General features: G+C 34.6%; 1 protein-coding gene across 1 annotated transcript in view; it reads left to right on the forward strand.

Moving 5' to 3' along the window:
- The window catches only part of CkIIalpha (casein kinase II subunit alpha), a 30,638-nt gene extending 19,654 nt beyond the window's left edge, over positions 1–10,984 (forward strand). The window contains exons 8-13 of the mRNA XM_089255473.1: positions 949–1,059; positions 2,401–2,502; positions 4,228–4,328; positions 4,531–4,679; positions 8,571–8,669; positions 9,914–10,984. Coding sequence (XP_089111599.1) covers positions 949–1,059; positions 2,401–2,502; positions 4,228–4,328; positions 4,531–4,679; positions 8,571–8,669; positions 9,914–10,020 — 669 coding nt within the window. The 3' untranslated portion in view covers positions 10,021–10,984. The remainder of the gene's footprint in view (positions 1–948; positions 1,060–2,400; positions 2,503–4,227; positions 4,329–4,530; positions 4,680–8,570; positions 8,670–9,913) is intronic.
- Positions 10,985–14,733: the final 3,749 nt, after the last annotated feature.

The following is a 14,733-nucleotide window of genomic DNA, read 5'->3' on the forward strand; positions in this document are numbered from 1 at the left end:
TCTTGCAAACTTGTTAAAAAGTTTTTTTTAACAAAATTACAATATTAGTTGCAAACATTATTTACTCTCTGTGTATGTAGTGCTTGTGTAAATTACACTTACAATAATAACAAATACTTTGTTCTTAGTGGGGGTTTTTTTTGTTACTAATGTGCTTAAATACTTTAATGTACTTGATCATTTCGTTTCTCAATCAGGATTGGCAAGTTTTTGCCATAGTGGAAAAACCGATTGGCATTTTTTTCCCGTCAATTATTTTTTTTTTATTGGCATCTCTTAAATTAAAAGCAAATATTGCAATAGCTTGCTATTTTAACAGTAGATGATATAAGGATTATAAAAAGAGATGGAAAAATGTGGGAAATTCAGCCATATGTATGGTACTGAAGCTATTACAGCCAGGATGAAAGCATGCAAAAGAGTAACACAATTATAAACCTTGTATTCTGAATTTTTTTTTTTTTTTTTTTTTTTAGCATTGTAATCTTTAAAAAGTTAATGCTAAAGTTCATAATTGCAATAACCAAAATTTAAATTTGCCACTTCATATAAGAACTGTTCAACAATCTTGGAATATGTTTATGCACTAAAGGGCAACTGAGAATGAAAAGCAGGGGTCTCCCCCCGCTATGTAGCATTTTTTTCCATTATTATTAAGGTAAATGAGCTTGTTAAAAACCATGCTTAAACAGTTTTGCTTGAAATACACACCACTTATACAATAGGCTCCTACAATTGATACCATTTATTTGCATTATTGTTTAACTTCAATGATAAAAACTTGTTGTAAAGTATATCCATCAAAATTGTAGTTCTGATTGATAATTACACAACATCCATAATGTAATATTGTTTTCAATTTTTTTTCTATTTTTACCGATTTTTGCCAGCAAAAACCCAACCCTGAAATACATTTCTGAATAGGCTATATTTCTTCCTTTGTTTCAGCTTCGCCTAATCGATTGGGGTTTAGCAGAATTCTATCATCCAGGTCAGGAGTATAATGTTCGAGTAGCTTCCCGATACTTCAAGGGCCCAGAATTGCTCATTGACTACCAGGTAGAGTAACATTTTGAGAATTTTTTGAACCATACGAGATATTTAAAGGTCATAAGGTCATTGTTTTTTAGGTATCACTGTTTAGGATCGGTCTTGAAATTCAACATGTGGTTAACAAGGTTAATTATCCTTAGTGAAGTAGTATTTTAAGTTCCATTTTGAATGGGAAGACCTGCTGTTAAAACACATGTTTTGGTGGAAGCACTGGTGGGAAGCTGTGTATTTATACGATCTACCCCACTTATAACAAAAACAGCAAAAACAGTTGCATGAACTTCATTATATCCATACTGACTTTGTAAGTGTGGATGAGCAATACGAAATTCACAGGAAAAATTTCCTTATATGCATACTAGCCAACTAGAAGAGATTTTCTACCATTACATATCAAATTACAGTAAATAACAAAAAACTACGGAAGTGTTTTTTTTTTTCAAAGGTATTTGTTTTTGATTGGAGATTTCTGTGAATTGTATTATCCTATCAAGTACAAAATGATGTCATGCAAAGACAATTTCCAAAGAATGAATATCGAGCTGAATTTGAAATAAAGTGAAGCCTTCTTGTTGATAGTTGTAAAGGTTTGCTTTGTTTGGCTGTCCGCACATCCACGAGTTGAATTGCCAGGTGGGGCCCTTATGCCGAAAATGTTTTAAAATATTTAAATTGCAGAATTTTTTACAAAAAAACGAATGAGAAGAAGTTTAATAATTTACCAAGTTTTTCATGGATAAATTTCTACAAAGAAACCTGAAAAGGGGTGTCAATGACGACAAAGCAGTGATAACGTCCTGTTCCAAAAAAAAGCAAAGAACTTTCATTGATTTTATGAGGAATATACAGCACAAACAGGCCCAAACTGAAAGGGCTACTCTAAATGTTTGTCATTGCTGGGTAGATGCCCAATATGGCTAGGTTGAAGAAAATTTTAATTTTTAAAATATTCATTGGGGGAATTTTGGAGGGGGGTCCCCAATCGTCAAACATTGCCACTACGGAGAGGTTTGGTCCCAAAGTTGGCATGTTTTGTTATAATGTGAACATTTTTAATGCTCATGTTCATTACAAGTTTCGGGCTGTAATAATTTGTTCTATGCAACAAAAAATAAGTTTTCATTATTTTATATGGGAATTTATTTTAACTATGGGTAACTTTCAAGAACAGATTAATCTCGTAAGATACTGGTCAAGTAATTCAAGCTTTTCCTTTATCATGCAAATTAAAGGAAGTAGATTTTATATTTCTTTAATGCATTTGTTTTAAAAAAGGGGGGGGGGAGTTTTTGTAACTACTGAAATTTTGCATTATTTCATATTGATCTGTTCCCTTTATAATTTTAGATGTATGATTACTCCTTGGACATGTGGAGTTTAGGCTGCATGCTAGCCAGTATGATTTTCAGAAAAGAGCCTTTTTTCCATGGTCACGACAACTATGACCAGGTTTGTAAAATTACTGTTGGTGTAGTCTTCATTACAGCAACATGGTCAGCAGCCACTAAAATCTAATATCACTTGTATCATGTAGGAAAAGCACCATAAAATTCATTTTCTTTCATTAGTCAGGACAATATTTAGTCACTTTTTTTGATAGAATTGGAGCACTTAGATATTGGAGATAAAAGTAGAATGACATTGTCTAGTAAGTTTACCAAACAACACAAAACATCACTACATATTTCTTAGAAATAAATAATTTTAAATAAATACATAGTGACATGTTTGAGTTTCGGAGCTGTTAATTTGAAAATATTATTGTTGTGAAGGTCTGTGACAGACTGGAAAAGCATAAATTCATGCTGCTATAATTTGTTGGTCAGTGGCAGTCTTGAACTTGTAGCAGAGTGTCTAAAATCATGGAAAGGTCACAAAATTTTTTAAAAAAATGGTCACCGAAGTTGAGAAAAAGTCACAAAATAAGATAGGTCAGGGATATTTTTTTACAAACCAGTTTTCGAATTTTCCGGCCCTCTATTTCATCCTTAAAAATCGTGTACTTATGTCAGGCTGCCCATCACGAAATCCTGGTAGATTCCTGCGATCATGCAGTGGTGGCTGGCTAAGACTAATTTGCCAATACTGCCAAATAACAAGTGTTAAAATCATTAATGTCATCAAATAATGAGTTTTAAATTATTAATATTCCCAAATGTACTAAATTGCTAAAGTTATGTTGATTTGCCAAACTCTCCCTATTTGGTAATTTCTTTCCAAGTAGCCAAATTAAAAAAAAAATCCACCAGCAATCACACCCATAAAAAAATCTTAAATATTCACCCATCATCAGTTTCTCGCTTCTGATTTGCAACTCAAATGGTAGCACATAACTCAAATTGATTGTATTGACTGATGTACCAAAAAACATTTAGAGATTTGCAATGGTGCAGTTGGCCACCATGTTGAGTTATGTACCAAAAAACATTTAGAGATTTTATGGTTTTAAAATCATCTCACTTCTTGTTAATATCTTTGGCAACTTTTGTGTGTATTGGGAAACTCGTGTAATTTTTTGCTAGGATGATGGTTGCAAATTTTTATTGCTCTGTAATTCTACTTCATTAACTGTGGCAGTTTTTACCATTGATACATAGTTACTTGTTTTCGTTTGCAATGGTGCAGTTGGCCACCATGTTGAGTATCACTGCTATAACAAAAGAGCAGGGTGTAGCAAAGGCTGGGATTACACTATGAAATTTGATAAAACATCTTTTACAAAACTTGCAAGAACAACCAATAAACATATTGGTTACATTCGCTCGAACGTCATAGTGTAATCCCAAATTGCTTATTAGTTGGATTTTTCAAGTGTAATCGAAGCCAAAGACTAGTCAAGAAAAGGTCAGGGGAAAAGTCATCGAGTTTTCAATGTGGTAGAACTCTGTGTAGCTAAAAACGTATCATCAAATTCAGTATGCTGTAACAGAACTTGGACACCTTGATGGTGTTAGCCACCATTGAGAAAAATTAACTTGTACTTCTGATAGTCCTTTGCCCCAAAAACCTATTTTTCATTAATGACACTTTGCTACCTGCAGGGGAATAAATTATAGTCAGCAGAGAACCTAGTTGAAAATTTGCATGCATGATGCTAGGCATGTAAATTTTTAAAGATTGACAGTTTCTTTGTTTTCACTTAAAATTTATTTAGACTTTTGTTTCCATCACTAGCTGGTCAGAATTGTTAAAGTTTTGGGAACTGAAGAACTTTTCGAGTATGTTGACAAGTATGAAGTTATATTGGATTCCAGATTTAATGACATTCTAGGGAGGTGAGTCAAGAATAATTTTTCCCCTATATGCTATTTTAATAGGAAGATCGATGTCAAAACTAACATTTGACATAGATGACAAATAATTTATATTTTTTGTTAGTTTTGATATCGTAATTTCTGAACAATTCATCAACATGATCAAAGATAATTTTTACTAAGAGTACTAAAATTACTATAAATTATTATGGTATGGTTACAGGCATTCCAGGAAACGATGGGAGCGATTTGTCCATAGTGATAATCAGCATTTGGTCACTCCAGAAGCGCTCGATTTTCTCGACAAATTGTTACGGTATGATCACCAAGAACGTCTCACTGCCCGGGAAGCCATGGATCACCCATATTTCTGTGAGCAACATTTTTTTTCTTCTAACCTTTTAGTGAAAACAGTTGTAGATAATGTACTGCAGTATTTTTTCAACTCGTAATTAATCTTTTGCAGATTGATTATACAGTGAGAATCGCAGTAAATCTCATCACATCAAGCAACAGGCAGATTTAATTTTTTTGAATTATTCAATCCATTTCCAATAAGATATATACAATTCATAATGTCATACTTCCTGGTGTAATTTGTTTTTCCGAGACTTGGCTTCAGCCTGGAAATATTGTTAATATTAATGGTTATCATGGTTTTTATTTAAATTGTGAACATGCCAGCCACGGTGGTGTTGCAATATTTATTTCAAATTCAACAAATTCGTCCGATGTAAATAATGATTTTACCCTCTCTTGCCGAACTTTTGAAATTCTTGTTATAGAAATGAACATCACATTATTGCATCTATCGCCCACCTCAAACCAACGTTCATTTATTTTTAGATCACATTAGCAAGATCTTCAACTATGTATTGTACTCCAATAAATCAGTGTATTTTGTTGGTGATTTCAATGTTAACATTCTGGCCATTTCTAATGAAAGTAACCTTATTGATACTTTGGCCTGCCATGGAATGTCAAATATCATCACTAAAACTCGTATTACACCTAACTTTTCCACCTGTTTAGACTTATGCATCATTAACTGTAAGACCATGAAATCTGGCATTTTGTCCTATCCTCTCAGCGATCACCTACCTATTTTTGTTTTATCTGTTGTAGATCGGAAAAGTTGTTCATCCCCACCTAATAGCATAAAAATCCGTTCTTTTAAAAAATCCAACATTCAACTATTTAAACACAAACTAAGTACCTTTGATTGGTCTTATTTTCATCACGAAACAAATGTAAACACGGGCTATAGTCAAATTTTGTTCGTGTGCAATGGACTATACACTAAATGCTTTCCATTAATTTCATATCGTTCTAATAGACGATGCAGAAAACCTTGGATGACTCACGATATTCAATCAAACATAAATAAGAGAAATACACTTTTCGCGAAGTTAGAACATGCTCCTTTGATGACTGGAATACTTTTAAAATATTTCAGAACCATCTACATAGTGACTTAATCAGACGGAAAAGATATATATATTTTTTTTTTTTGCAATATTTCAAAACTCTGACACTAAAGTAACCTGGAATAAAATCAACAATTTGCTCGGTAATCAGCGTGACAAATCTCCAAATTTTCTGATCCACAACCATTCCCGCATCACCTCTCTCCCTCAAATTCGCAACCTTTTTAACAATCACTTCATTCAATTACCCAATATATTAATTTCCTGCATCCCTAGTACCACAGCACATTTTCGGGACTATATAGCATTTCATTCATCAACTATGTTTTTAGAGCCTATCAAAATAGGCGAGGTGGAATCTATTATTTTATTGCTTCCTTCGAAAAAAGTTTCTGGAAACCACGGTATTTGTCCTTATGTTATCAAACAAACAGCAAAGCTAATTTTTGAACCTCTCATTTTAATCTTTAACCTCGCTGTTTCTTCTGGGACTTATCCTGATCTAATGAAAATTGCCCGGATTTCACCAATTTACAAATCTGGCAGTCATTCAGATAACCATCTTTCCATTGCAGTTTTACCGTGCTTTAATTCTATTTTCGAAAAAATTCTTTATAAGAGACAACTCGTATTTAAATCAATTTAACTTAATCTCCCACTGTCAACGTGGGTTTAGAAAAAATCATTCGATGGAAACTGCCCCTCTTCAGGCCCTAAATTTCATACAGACCAGTTTTGATCGAAATAAGTTTTGTACAGGCACTTTCTTTGACTTAAGTAAAGCTTTCGATACTATCTTATAATATCCTAAGAATAAAACTCTATCATCTTGGAATTCGAGGACATCCCACTTCAACTATTCGCTAGTTATCTTTCAGGCCAAAAACAATATGTACCAATAAATAACATTGTCACCCTTAATGCGTTGTGAAATTGAGGTCCCTAGGGTACCTGTTTGGGCCACCTACTCTTTAACGTATATGTAAATGACCTGGTGGTCTCCTTGGGTGATATTGAATTTAATCGGGGTGGCCTTGATTTGATTTTGTACGTGGATGACACAAGTCATCTTATATCCTCTTCCACAGTTGAAGAGTTCGTTTTTGTCACTAACCACTACACCAACAAAATGTTTGATTGGTTTTTTTTTGCAATTCTTTAACAATGAACCACATAAAAACCAAAAGTATCTTATTTCACAAATTAACAAGCCAATTCCTCATGTTATCCAACCAGTTTCCATAAATAACTTTGACATTCAATACTTCAGTAAAATTCCTGGGTGTGATTTTTAATTCTCACTTAAAATGGGATGACTATATATATATCACCCGTATTAAACTGAAAAAGGCAACGGGTGTCATTTACTATCATTTCGTTAAAAATTGAACTTTTACTGTACAACACTCTTATACTTCCTACACTCACTCACTGTCACTTGGTTTGGGGTTTTTCCCGTACATCATCCGAAAACCTGAATAATCTAGCCACCATCCAGAGACACTTCCTGAGAACAATTTCTCATCATTCCCATACTACTAAGATCCTTCCTGTTCATATACTCCATGATTATCTTCTTTTAATTTTTATGTTGTAGGCAATAAAACTACACTTGTTCTCAGATATTATACAACTGACTTCGATTAACCATGAATATAATACCTGTAGTCATAATGTACTTTACCCGCTGCGGCTCACACTAATATGCTTTTCAACAATATAAATACTACGGGCCCACGATGCTGGGATATGCTACCTGCCGCTTTAAGAGAAATTAATAGCCTATGCATGTTTAAGACCCCTCTAAAAATCTATTTAACAACAGCCATCAGAGATTTAGTATATTTTCCTTCTTTTTCCTCATTTATAATAGCATCAATCTATGTTGTTTTTCTGACTTTTTCATTTTGTTTTTGCCAACCCTTCTTATCGGCTACGGAGCTCGTCAGGGTATTTCTATGCCCTTTTCTTCGTGGTTCGACTGTACATGTACAGTTTTTTTCTGTTATATTGTTCAATGCTCTTACCTGTATCAATAATCATACATGTTCTATAATGCACTGTAATATTTTGAAATTGTTACTTGTTTCAACTTTTTACTTTCCAAATTCAGAACTGAATCGATTTTCATAATTTTTTCCCCTTTCTGATCCTTTAGTTACAAGTTTCAACCAAAAAATTCATGGACAAAAAAATTCCTCTGTGCTTTTGAATTTACTCCTGTCCATAGAAACATTGAAATTAAGAGCAGAAAAAATTTAATTTTATTCTTTTCGTTCTTAAGTGATTTTACAAAATTAAATCTGATATATGTGCAGAAATGAATTAAATTTTTGTTTTGTAAGTGTTCACATCTTCAGGGGAAAAAATCAAGTTTTTTCGTTGACAAAAAATATTTTCCTTAAATTAATAAAATTGAAGTTCCCAGATGGCCCCAAAGCAGAATGTTTTGTGATGTTCTGCAACGAGCCCTCAGCTGACTGAAAATGTTCTGTGGTAAAAATTCACATATACATAATAGCGTTTTTCTACACTTTTCTTAAAATTCTTCCAGATTGTTCTGCGACGTACGTCGCACATTTCGGCATATTCTGCTTTGGGGCCAGATGGTAGTTAAAGGTTAATTATCAATTTTGTAAACAAAGGTTTAATTAATGTTATGATTGTGATGTCTGTTTACAACTTCTAACATAACACAGCTCCACTGTCTGCTTGAAACAATAAAAAGCATTTAGGATATATACCTAAAACTATTTTCAGGTGTTATATGTTATATTGTTTTAAAGGAATGTATTTTTTTTTTTTTTTTAAATTCGAAATTACTTCTCTCTTTCAGACAATGTCGTGAAAGAACAACAAGCTAGATTCGTTGAAACTCAGAGAATGTCTGGTCACAGCAGTTCCCCTCCTCCAGTTCCAACTTCAACTGCGGTTGGTGGGTAATACATACATATTTCAAAAATGCATGTCAAACCAGGGGGCTTTTAAACTGTGGGCTGTGCTACTATAAGGCTTCACAAATTGAAGACATGTTTAAGCGCAAGCCAAATTTCCTAGCAATGGTGGCGACAGATCACATGAACTTGCGCGATACTCTGTATGGAGGGTGGTCAAAGCCATCCAAATCTAGAAACATAAGCGCGGTGGCCCTTTTGTGTTGGAAGTGGTTTTTTTTTAATGTGTTTGATTATAAGACAGCTGGTAGACACCATGACAGCCAATATTTTATAGGGCAAATTACAGAATATCAAAATCTATATACTGGACATTGCTAGTAGTGGGCAAAATTCTTAATTTATTGCTAAAAATTGCTGATATGAGGGAAATTGGGGGCTTCTATAAATCTGTGGTTATTTAGGATGATTTCACGAGAAGAAAAAAACATAACATAAATGTCCAGTAAATATCAATCAAGAAAGCAACTTGGAAAAAAAATTGTAATTTCTGTATAATGATGACGAAAAACACTGGAATGTCCCTTAAAGTATGGGTAAATATGGTCACTGTCTTACTACTTATGTTGATTCTTTCTATATCGATACAAAAAAAGGGGACATGCAAAAGTATGCTTTCTTGGTTTTAGTAAGAAAGTTGTCGAATTTTTAGCTTCTGAAGGTTGGGCAGGTCATAATTTTGTTTATAAATTGGAAAAATGATTTGAATCCTTTATTTTTCAGTCCCCAAAGCAGAATATGCCGAAATCTGTGGCGTATGTTGCAGAACAATCGGGAATAATTTTTTTAAAAAAATGTAAAAAACACTATTATGGGAACTGCAAAGCATTTCCAGTCAGCCAGGGCTCGTTGCAGAATGATGCAAAACATTCTGCTTTGGGGATTTCAGTGAAGGATAAAAAGTTCAAGTGGGTTTCGTTGAAAATGTGGAGGAAAAAACTGGACATTTTTTTATTTAAAAAGAAATTGGAATAGTGAAAAATACAGGAATATCCTGAGCATACTGATTATGCAATGTCACCCCATGCAATCCCAAAAAATCCCGTTTTCCCCTTTTATGTGTACGATATGTTTTCTTTGGCGCAAAATATTTGATCACATGATTAAATACAGATTTTTCAAGTCCAAGAATTTGCACCTATGGTACTGGCTTTGTATAAAGTTTATTTTTACACAAGTTTTTTTTGTGAGTAAATTGTGTTAATCTACATTTTTTTCTCCGCAGCTAACGCAGCAGCCATCAGTTCCAGTAACCTGACTGGGATGCCAACATCTCCTATTTCCTCGGCTAGCATGACATCGTTACCGAACACAACAGCAGCACAGTCTTAAAACAAAGAAGAAAAAAAAGGACATTTGTAACTCTTTAGCTAATTGTTTTACTGTATCATTATTTTTTTTTTTTTCCTTTTTGGGGACTTCATGTGGCGACTGTATCTTTTTTTTTCTTCTGTCTGCTGTCATATTTTACAAGAAAAAAAAACTAGGAGTATGAAAACTGCCGAAAATTTGCCATGATAAGATCTCTTCTGGGTGGAAAAATATAGTCTTACATCTAATAAATTTGACGATAAAAAAAATGAAGCCCAGTTTTCATAAATCGGCAGCTTACGGCTATCGTGTTGTATAGTGTGATTTTTCACTTATTTTTTTCCTCCCGTCACGTGTCTTTTGCCCCCAATCTCTCAATTTCTGCCAGACATCATGGATTCTATGTCTGTCTCCCTAATTTTTTTTTATAAATATATTTCCAGTGTTGTTGAATGAAAAGAAGGGGCGAAAAAAATCCAGAGTAGGTGCCGCTATTGTTGGTTGTTTCTAATATTTCCCGTCAAATTAAATCTGTTGTATTTTTATTTTTTACCGGTTGCGAATTGAAAAGTGGAATAGTTCTTTAGCGGGAAAACGGTTTTTAAAATGTCGCTTCCTAGTTTGAGGAAGGGAAAAAAATGCATTTCTTTCTTTTTCTTTTTTGCCCCCCTCGCATCTTTGGAATTCCTTAATAATTATCTATGTTGTTTGATATAATATACATATTGCCTGCCTTCAGATCGGCCGTTTGTTCTGGGATATTACAACACGCAAAATTATATAAAATAAAAACCTTGGAGAATCGGGGAAAAAGTATTTTTCACACCACACACAGGACAGTGATCGATAATTAAATAAACGAATAAAAAGACAGTCCCTTTGTAATGCCAATTTGGAATTTCGCAATTAATTTAAAAAAGATTTGTTACTGGTAAGTTTTTTCTGTGGTACTCATTGTATGTAGCAATAAAACATTGATGCCATACCTGTCTGTACCTGTTTCACATTTTTAATGTATTTCCTCGATTAGCGAAAGCATTAAGAAGTGTTTTATTACCTTTGGGTGATCAACTTGAGTTTCGTGTAAAAGGGCTTTAATTTTCTGAACTAATTCTGGGAGGTGCTCTACCATGGGACACAAAAGCATAGTAACTAGAAAATTGGCATCTGTACCTTAATTATGCTATGTATGCTGTTTCTGATTCCGCGGCACTTGCTTATAGCGTAGAAACTTGTATTAACAAGTGGAGAGGGCATCTGGTGATCTTGATGTCAATTATTTATATTATCATTGAAGCTATCAGCAGAATGTTGTGCCATCCATTGCATGGAGCCATTCAGGATATATATACTCTCCAAGGAGGAAATATTCTATCTGCTTTTATAGCTTAAAGGTACACTCGTCGGGCATGTGAGAGACCAGGGGACTGGATTAGAGTCCCCATGGAAGGAAAGATGAATTTTTTCTTCGTAAATCATTTCCAGATATAATCAGACTTTCGAAAATCTTGTATTTTCAATTGGAGAGGATATCATTCTTCCTGTTCGGGGGAGTTTCATGGAAAAGAGCAGCAGAATCATAACTGCCTAGACAGTGAGGGGCATGTCAGTGAGCAACTGAGAGAGTGGCTTAGACAGTGTACAAACATGTGAGCTAGAGAACGAGAAGCCGTATGTCTGAGCAACTTGAGAAATGAGGCATGTTCGGGCAGAGGTCTTCAACCTTTTAGTCGAGAGCACCTTTATGACATGTTAGACGTACAAATGTATGAAATCAGGATTTTGATCTTTGAATGCAATTTGTGCAAGGTGTTTAGTTGGAAAGTTGCTCAAGTGCTCACGAGCACTCTGGGTACTTCAGGGAGCATCATGGTGCTCGCGAGCAACGGATTGAAGATGCCTGTCATAAGGAATACGAAAATTTAACAGCTGGGGCAGGATAAACCGTGGCTATTATACACAGCTTTCAGCAGCTATGCACAAAATAGCCTGTCTAAAATTTCCAAATCAAACATCTAGGAGAGGAAAACCAGTATAGTAGGGCCACATCAAATGCTGCCATCCAGGAATCTATCAAAACACGATTCCCATGATAGATTGCCAGCACGTGTTCACCCAATCGCGAAAAAGGAAGCGCTACTGCAAATTGCAGTGAATTAGACAAATACGAGATGAATATTCTTTTTTGTAATCGTAATGTAATTTTTGAGTTGGGAAGATGACTCATTTTTTCAGACTAATGATTAAAGTTAAGTTGGCTTCGGTGAAAAATCTGGATACTTTTGCAAAAAAGTCGGGACTGCCTCGGAAAAATACGGGACGCCCAAAAAACGATGTAAAAGGTGAAATTGAAGTCTGAATCTATTTTTAGTGTGAAATGAAGCACTAATTACAGTGAATTTGAATTTTACGGAAACTTAAAATTCATACTCGAAATTTATGAATAGGTTGGTAAAATAATTGATACTTGGAATCGGTAATTAAAAATTTAAATGAGCTTAATTGGGAAAACGGAGGGCTAATCATGGAAGTGTCCGGGTCATGTGCAGTTTTTCGTGATTTGCATTTGAATCCACTGCAATTTGGCAATATTTCAGTCAGAATCGACAGTTTTGTTTACATTTGGCTTCTTATTTTTAAAGGATACAGTTGTCCCGTATTCGTTCTGTAGCAATATAGTCAGTGTACTGAAAACAAAACTTAGTATCTATACAGCCATCTACTGATAGATTTGAACGATGACGGTTTCAAAGTGTCCCGATAGAGGCCAGCATAGGTTTCATCCCAATTTGAAAATAAAAAAATTGTTCAGCCAGTTTGAAATTTTGAAAATAGGTTTTTTTTTTTTTTTATAAAATTAATTCGAAGGTATCAGTTAAATTTTGTTCGTTCTCTCTCTCGGCTGTTCCTGGAATTTATATATTCAAATAATCAATATTCATGTTTCCCCGACAGTCCCATAAAAATTAGGATAGGTCTATACGAGAAGTGGCGATGAAAAAGTTTATAATTGAAATAAATAATTCCAGAACCTAACGAAATTCAGAATGAAATATCCCAGTAGTAGTAAATATTCGGATGAAAGAAATACAGCTGTATTTAGCTATATAGTAATAGCTGTATTCATCAAATTACAGCTGTAATTTCAGAATTGAGGGAAGCCTTTTATACTTTTGGGCCCCTCCGTTTGATTTGGGACTCTGCTTTCCTTTGGTCCACCCGGAGGATCTGTTTCTCGCACGGGCCCAACAATTTTCGGATGCCAAAATTGTGCTTTTTCCGATATTTTATTTTCTCTTTTAACAAATATTTTTAACTTTTGGTAGTCTCGGGGATGGTGGGTGTATGGGAACTTTCATGCCTTTCTCCCCCCTGCCTGAAAAATGTTATTTTTAAAGGATCCCGAAATTCGGGTTTGCCCAGCAAACCACGCAGAAATATCTCTAGTGGTTTGCCCAAGAGCTCCAAACTTATAACCTATCCTCTCGTTGAGATGTCATAGCTATAAATAAAAATGTATTTTTTTTTCAGTCAACTGGGACAAACACAGAGTGAATATGGCACTCGGGCAGGCGCGGATCCAGGACGATGTGGTGAGATGGGCGAATTGTGTGAGAATTACTTTGATAGTCCAGTACTTAAGGCAGCGTTTCTCAACCTTTCTGAACCCAAGGACCAGTTGAATGTCAAATAATTTGACGGACCACTTGTGGCCCGTTTTACGGGATATTCCTCTAATTTTGGATGTTTTTTATACATTAAATATTGAATTTGTAATATGTACTAAGACCATGCGTTTTCATAATACATAAATTATATTATGATAGTTATGACAATTATTCAAATCAAATTCATAATTTTCACACATACATAAAGATTTAAAATTAATTTTTTTAAAACACATTTATGTGTTACCATTGTATGCGTTCGTCTCATATTTTTCAGGTTCCACTTTTTTTCGTAATTTCAATAATTAGTGATTGTGCTTACTTCTTTGACGATAACTGGCAATGTCCCGTACATGGGCGGAGATACGGGGGGGGGGGCCCAGCGTCAAAGGTGGAGTCGACTGATCTAATGTCTAATCTAATGTATATATGAGCTGACATAATCATCATCGTGCCCCCCCCCCCCAGACTTCCAAGTCAATCTCCGCCTATGGTCCCGTATTTTACCACATTTAAAGATCCCAGCTTAACGTATTTTTCTCAATGAAATATGGCTGTCTGATCATTTGAATTTTTTTCCCCCGTGAAATACATTTTTGTTTATTGCGATTTGTAGCAGTCCTTCATTTTTCAAACTCTGCAGCAATTAGAAAATTGCATTTTTGACTAAATTTTGTGATACACCCCGTATTTACCGCAATCCCCGATATTTTCCACGATGATGTATGCTGAATCATAGTACGAAGGTATAATTTTTATTTGAGTCCATATGGGAAGAAACTAACATCAATGATACAAAAGTTGAATAATTTTTCATTCAGTTAAAATTAATTTTTATTAGAATTAATATTATCATATCAGCTTGAGAACCACCTATACCATCGCCACGGACCATAGGTTGACAAACACTGTTTCAAGGGACGGAAAATGTTTTCATATTATTCGACTCTTGGAAGTGGCGGTCGTTCCCCTCGCCCTACCACGTTTGGATCCACGTAAGTGAAGGCAGACATCTACAGCTTCGAATTGAGTCAAAACCACACTAGAAATATATTTAGTGTGGTGT

This window comes from Pholcus phalangioides, unplaced genomic scaffold, assembly GCF_987345545.1.
Source record: "Pholcus phalangioides strain wild (caught in Gottingen) unplaced genomic scaffold, Ppha-v1.0 ptg000042l_1, whole genome shotgun sequence".
NCBI lineage: Eukaryota > Metazoa > Arthropoda > Arachnida > Araneae > Pholcidae > Pholcus > Pholcus phalangioides.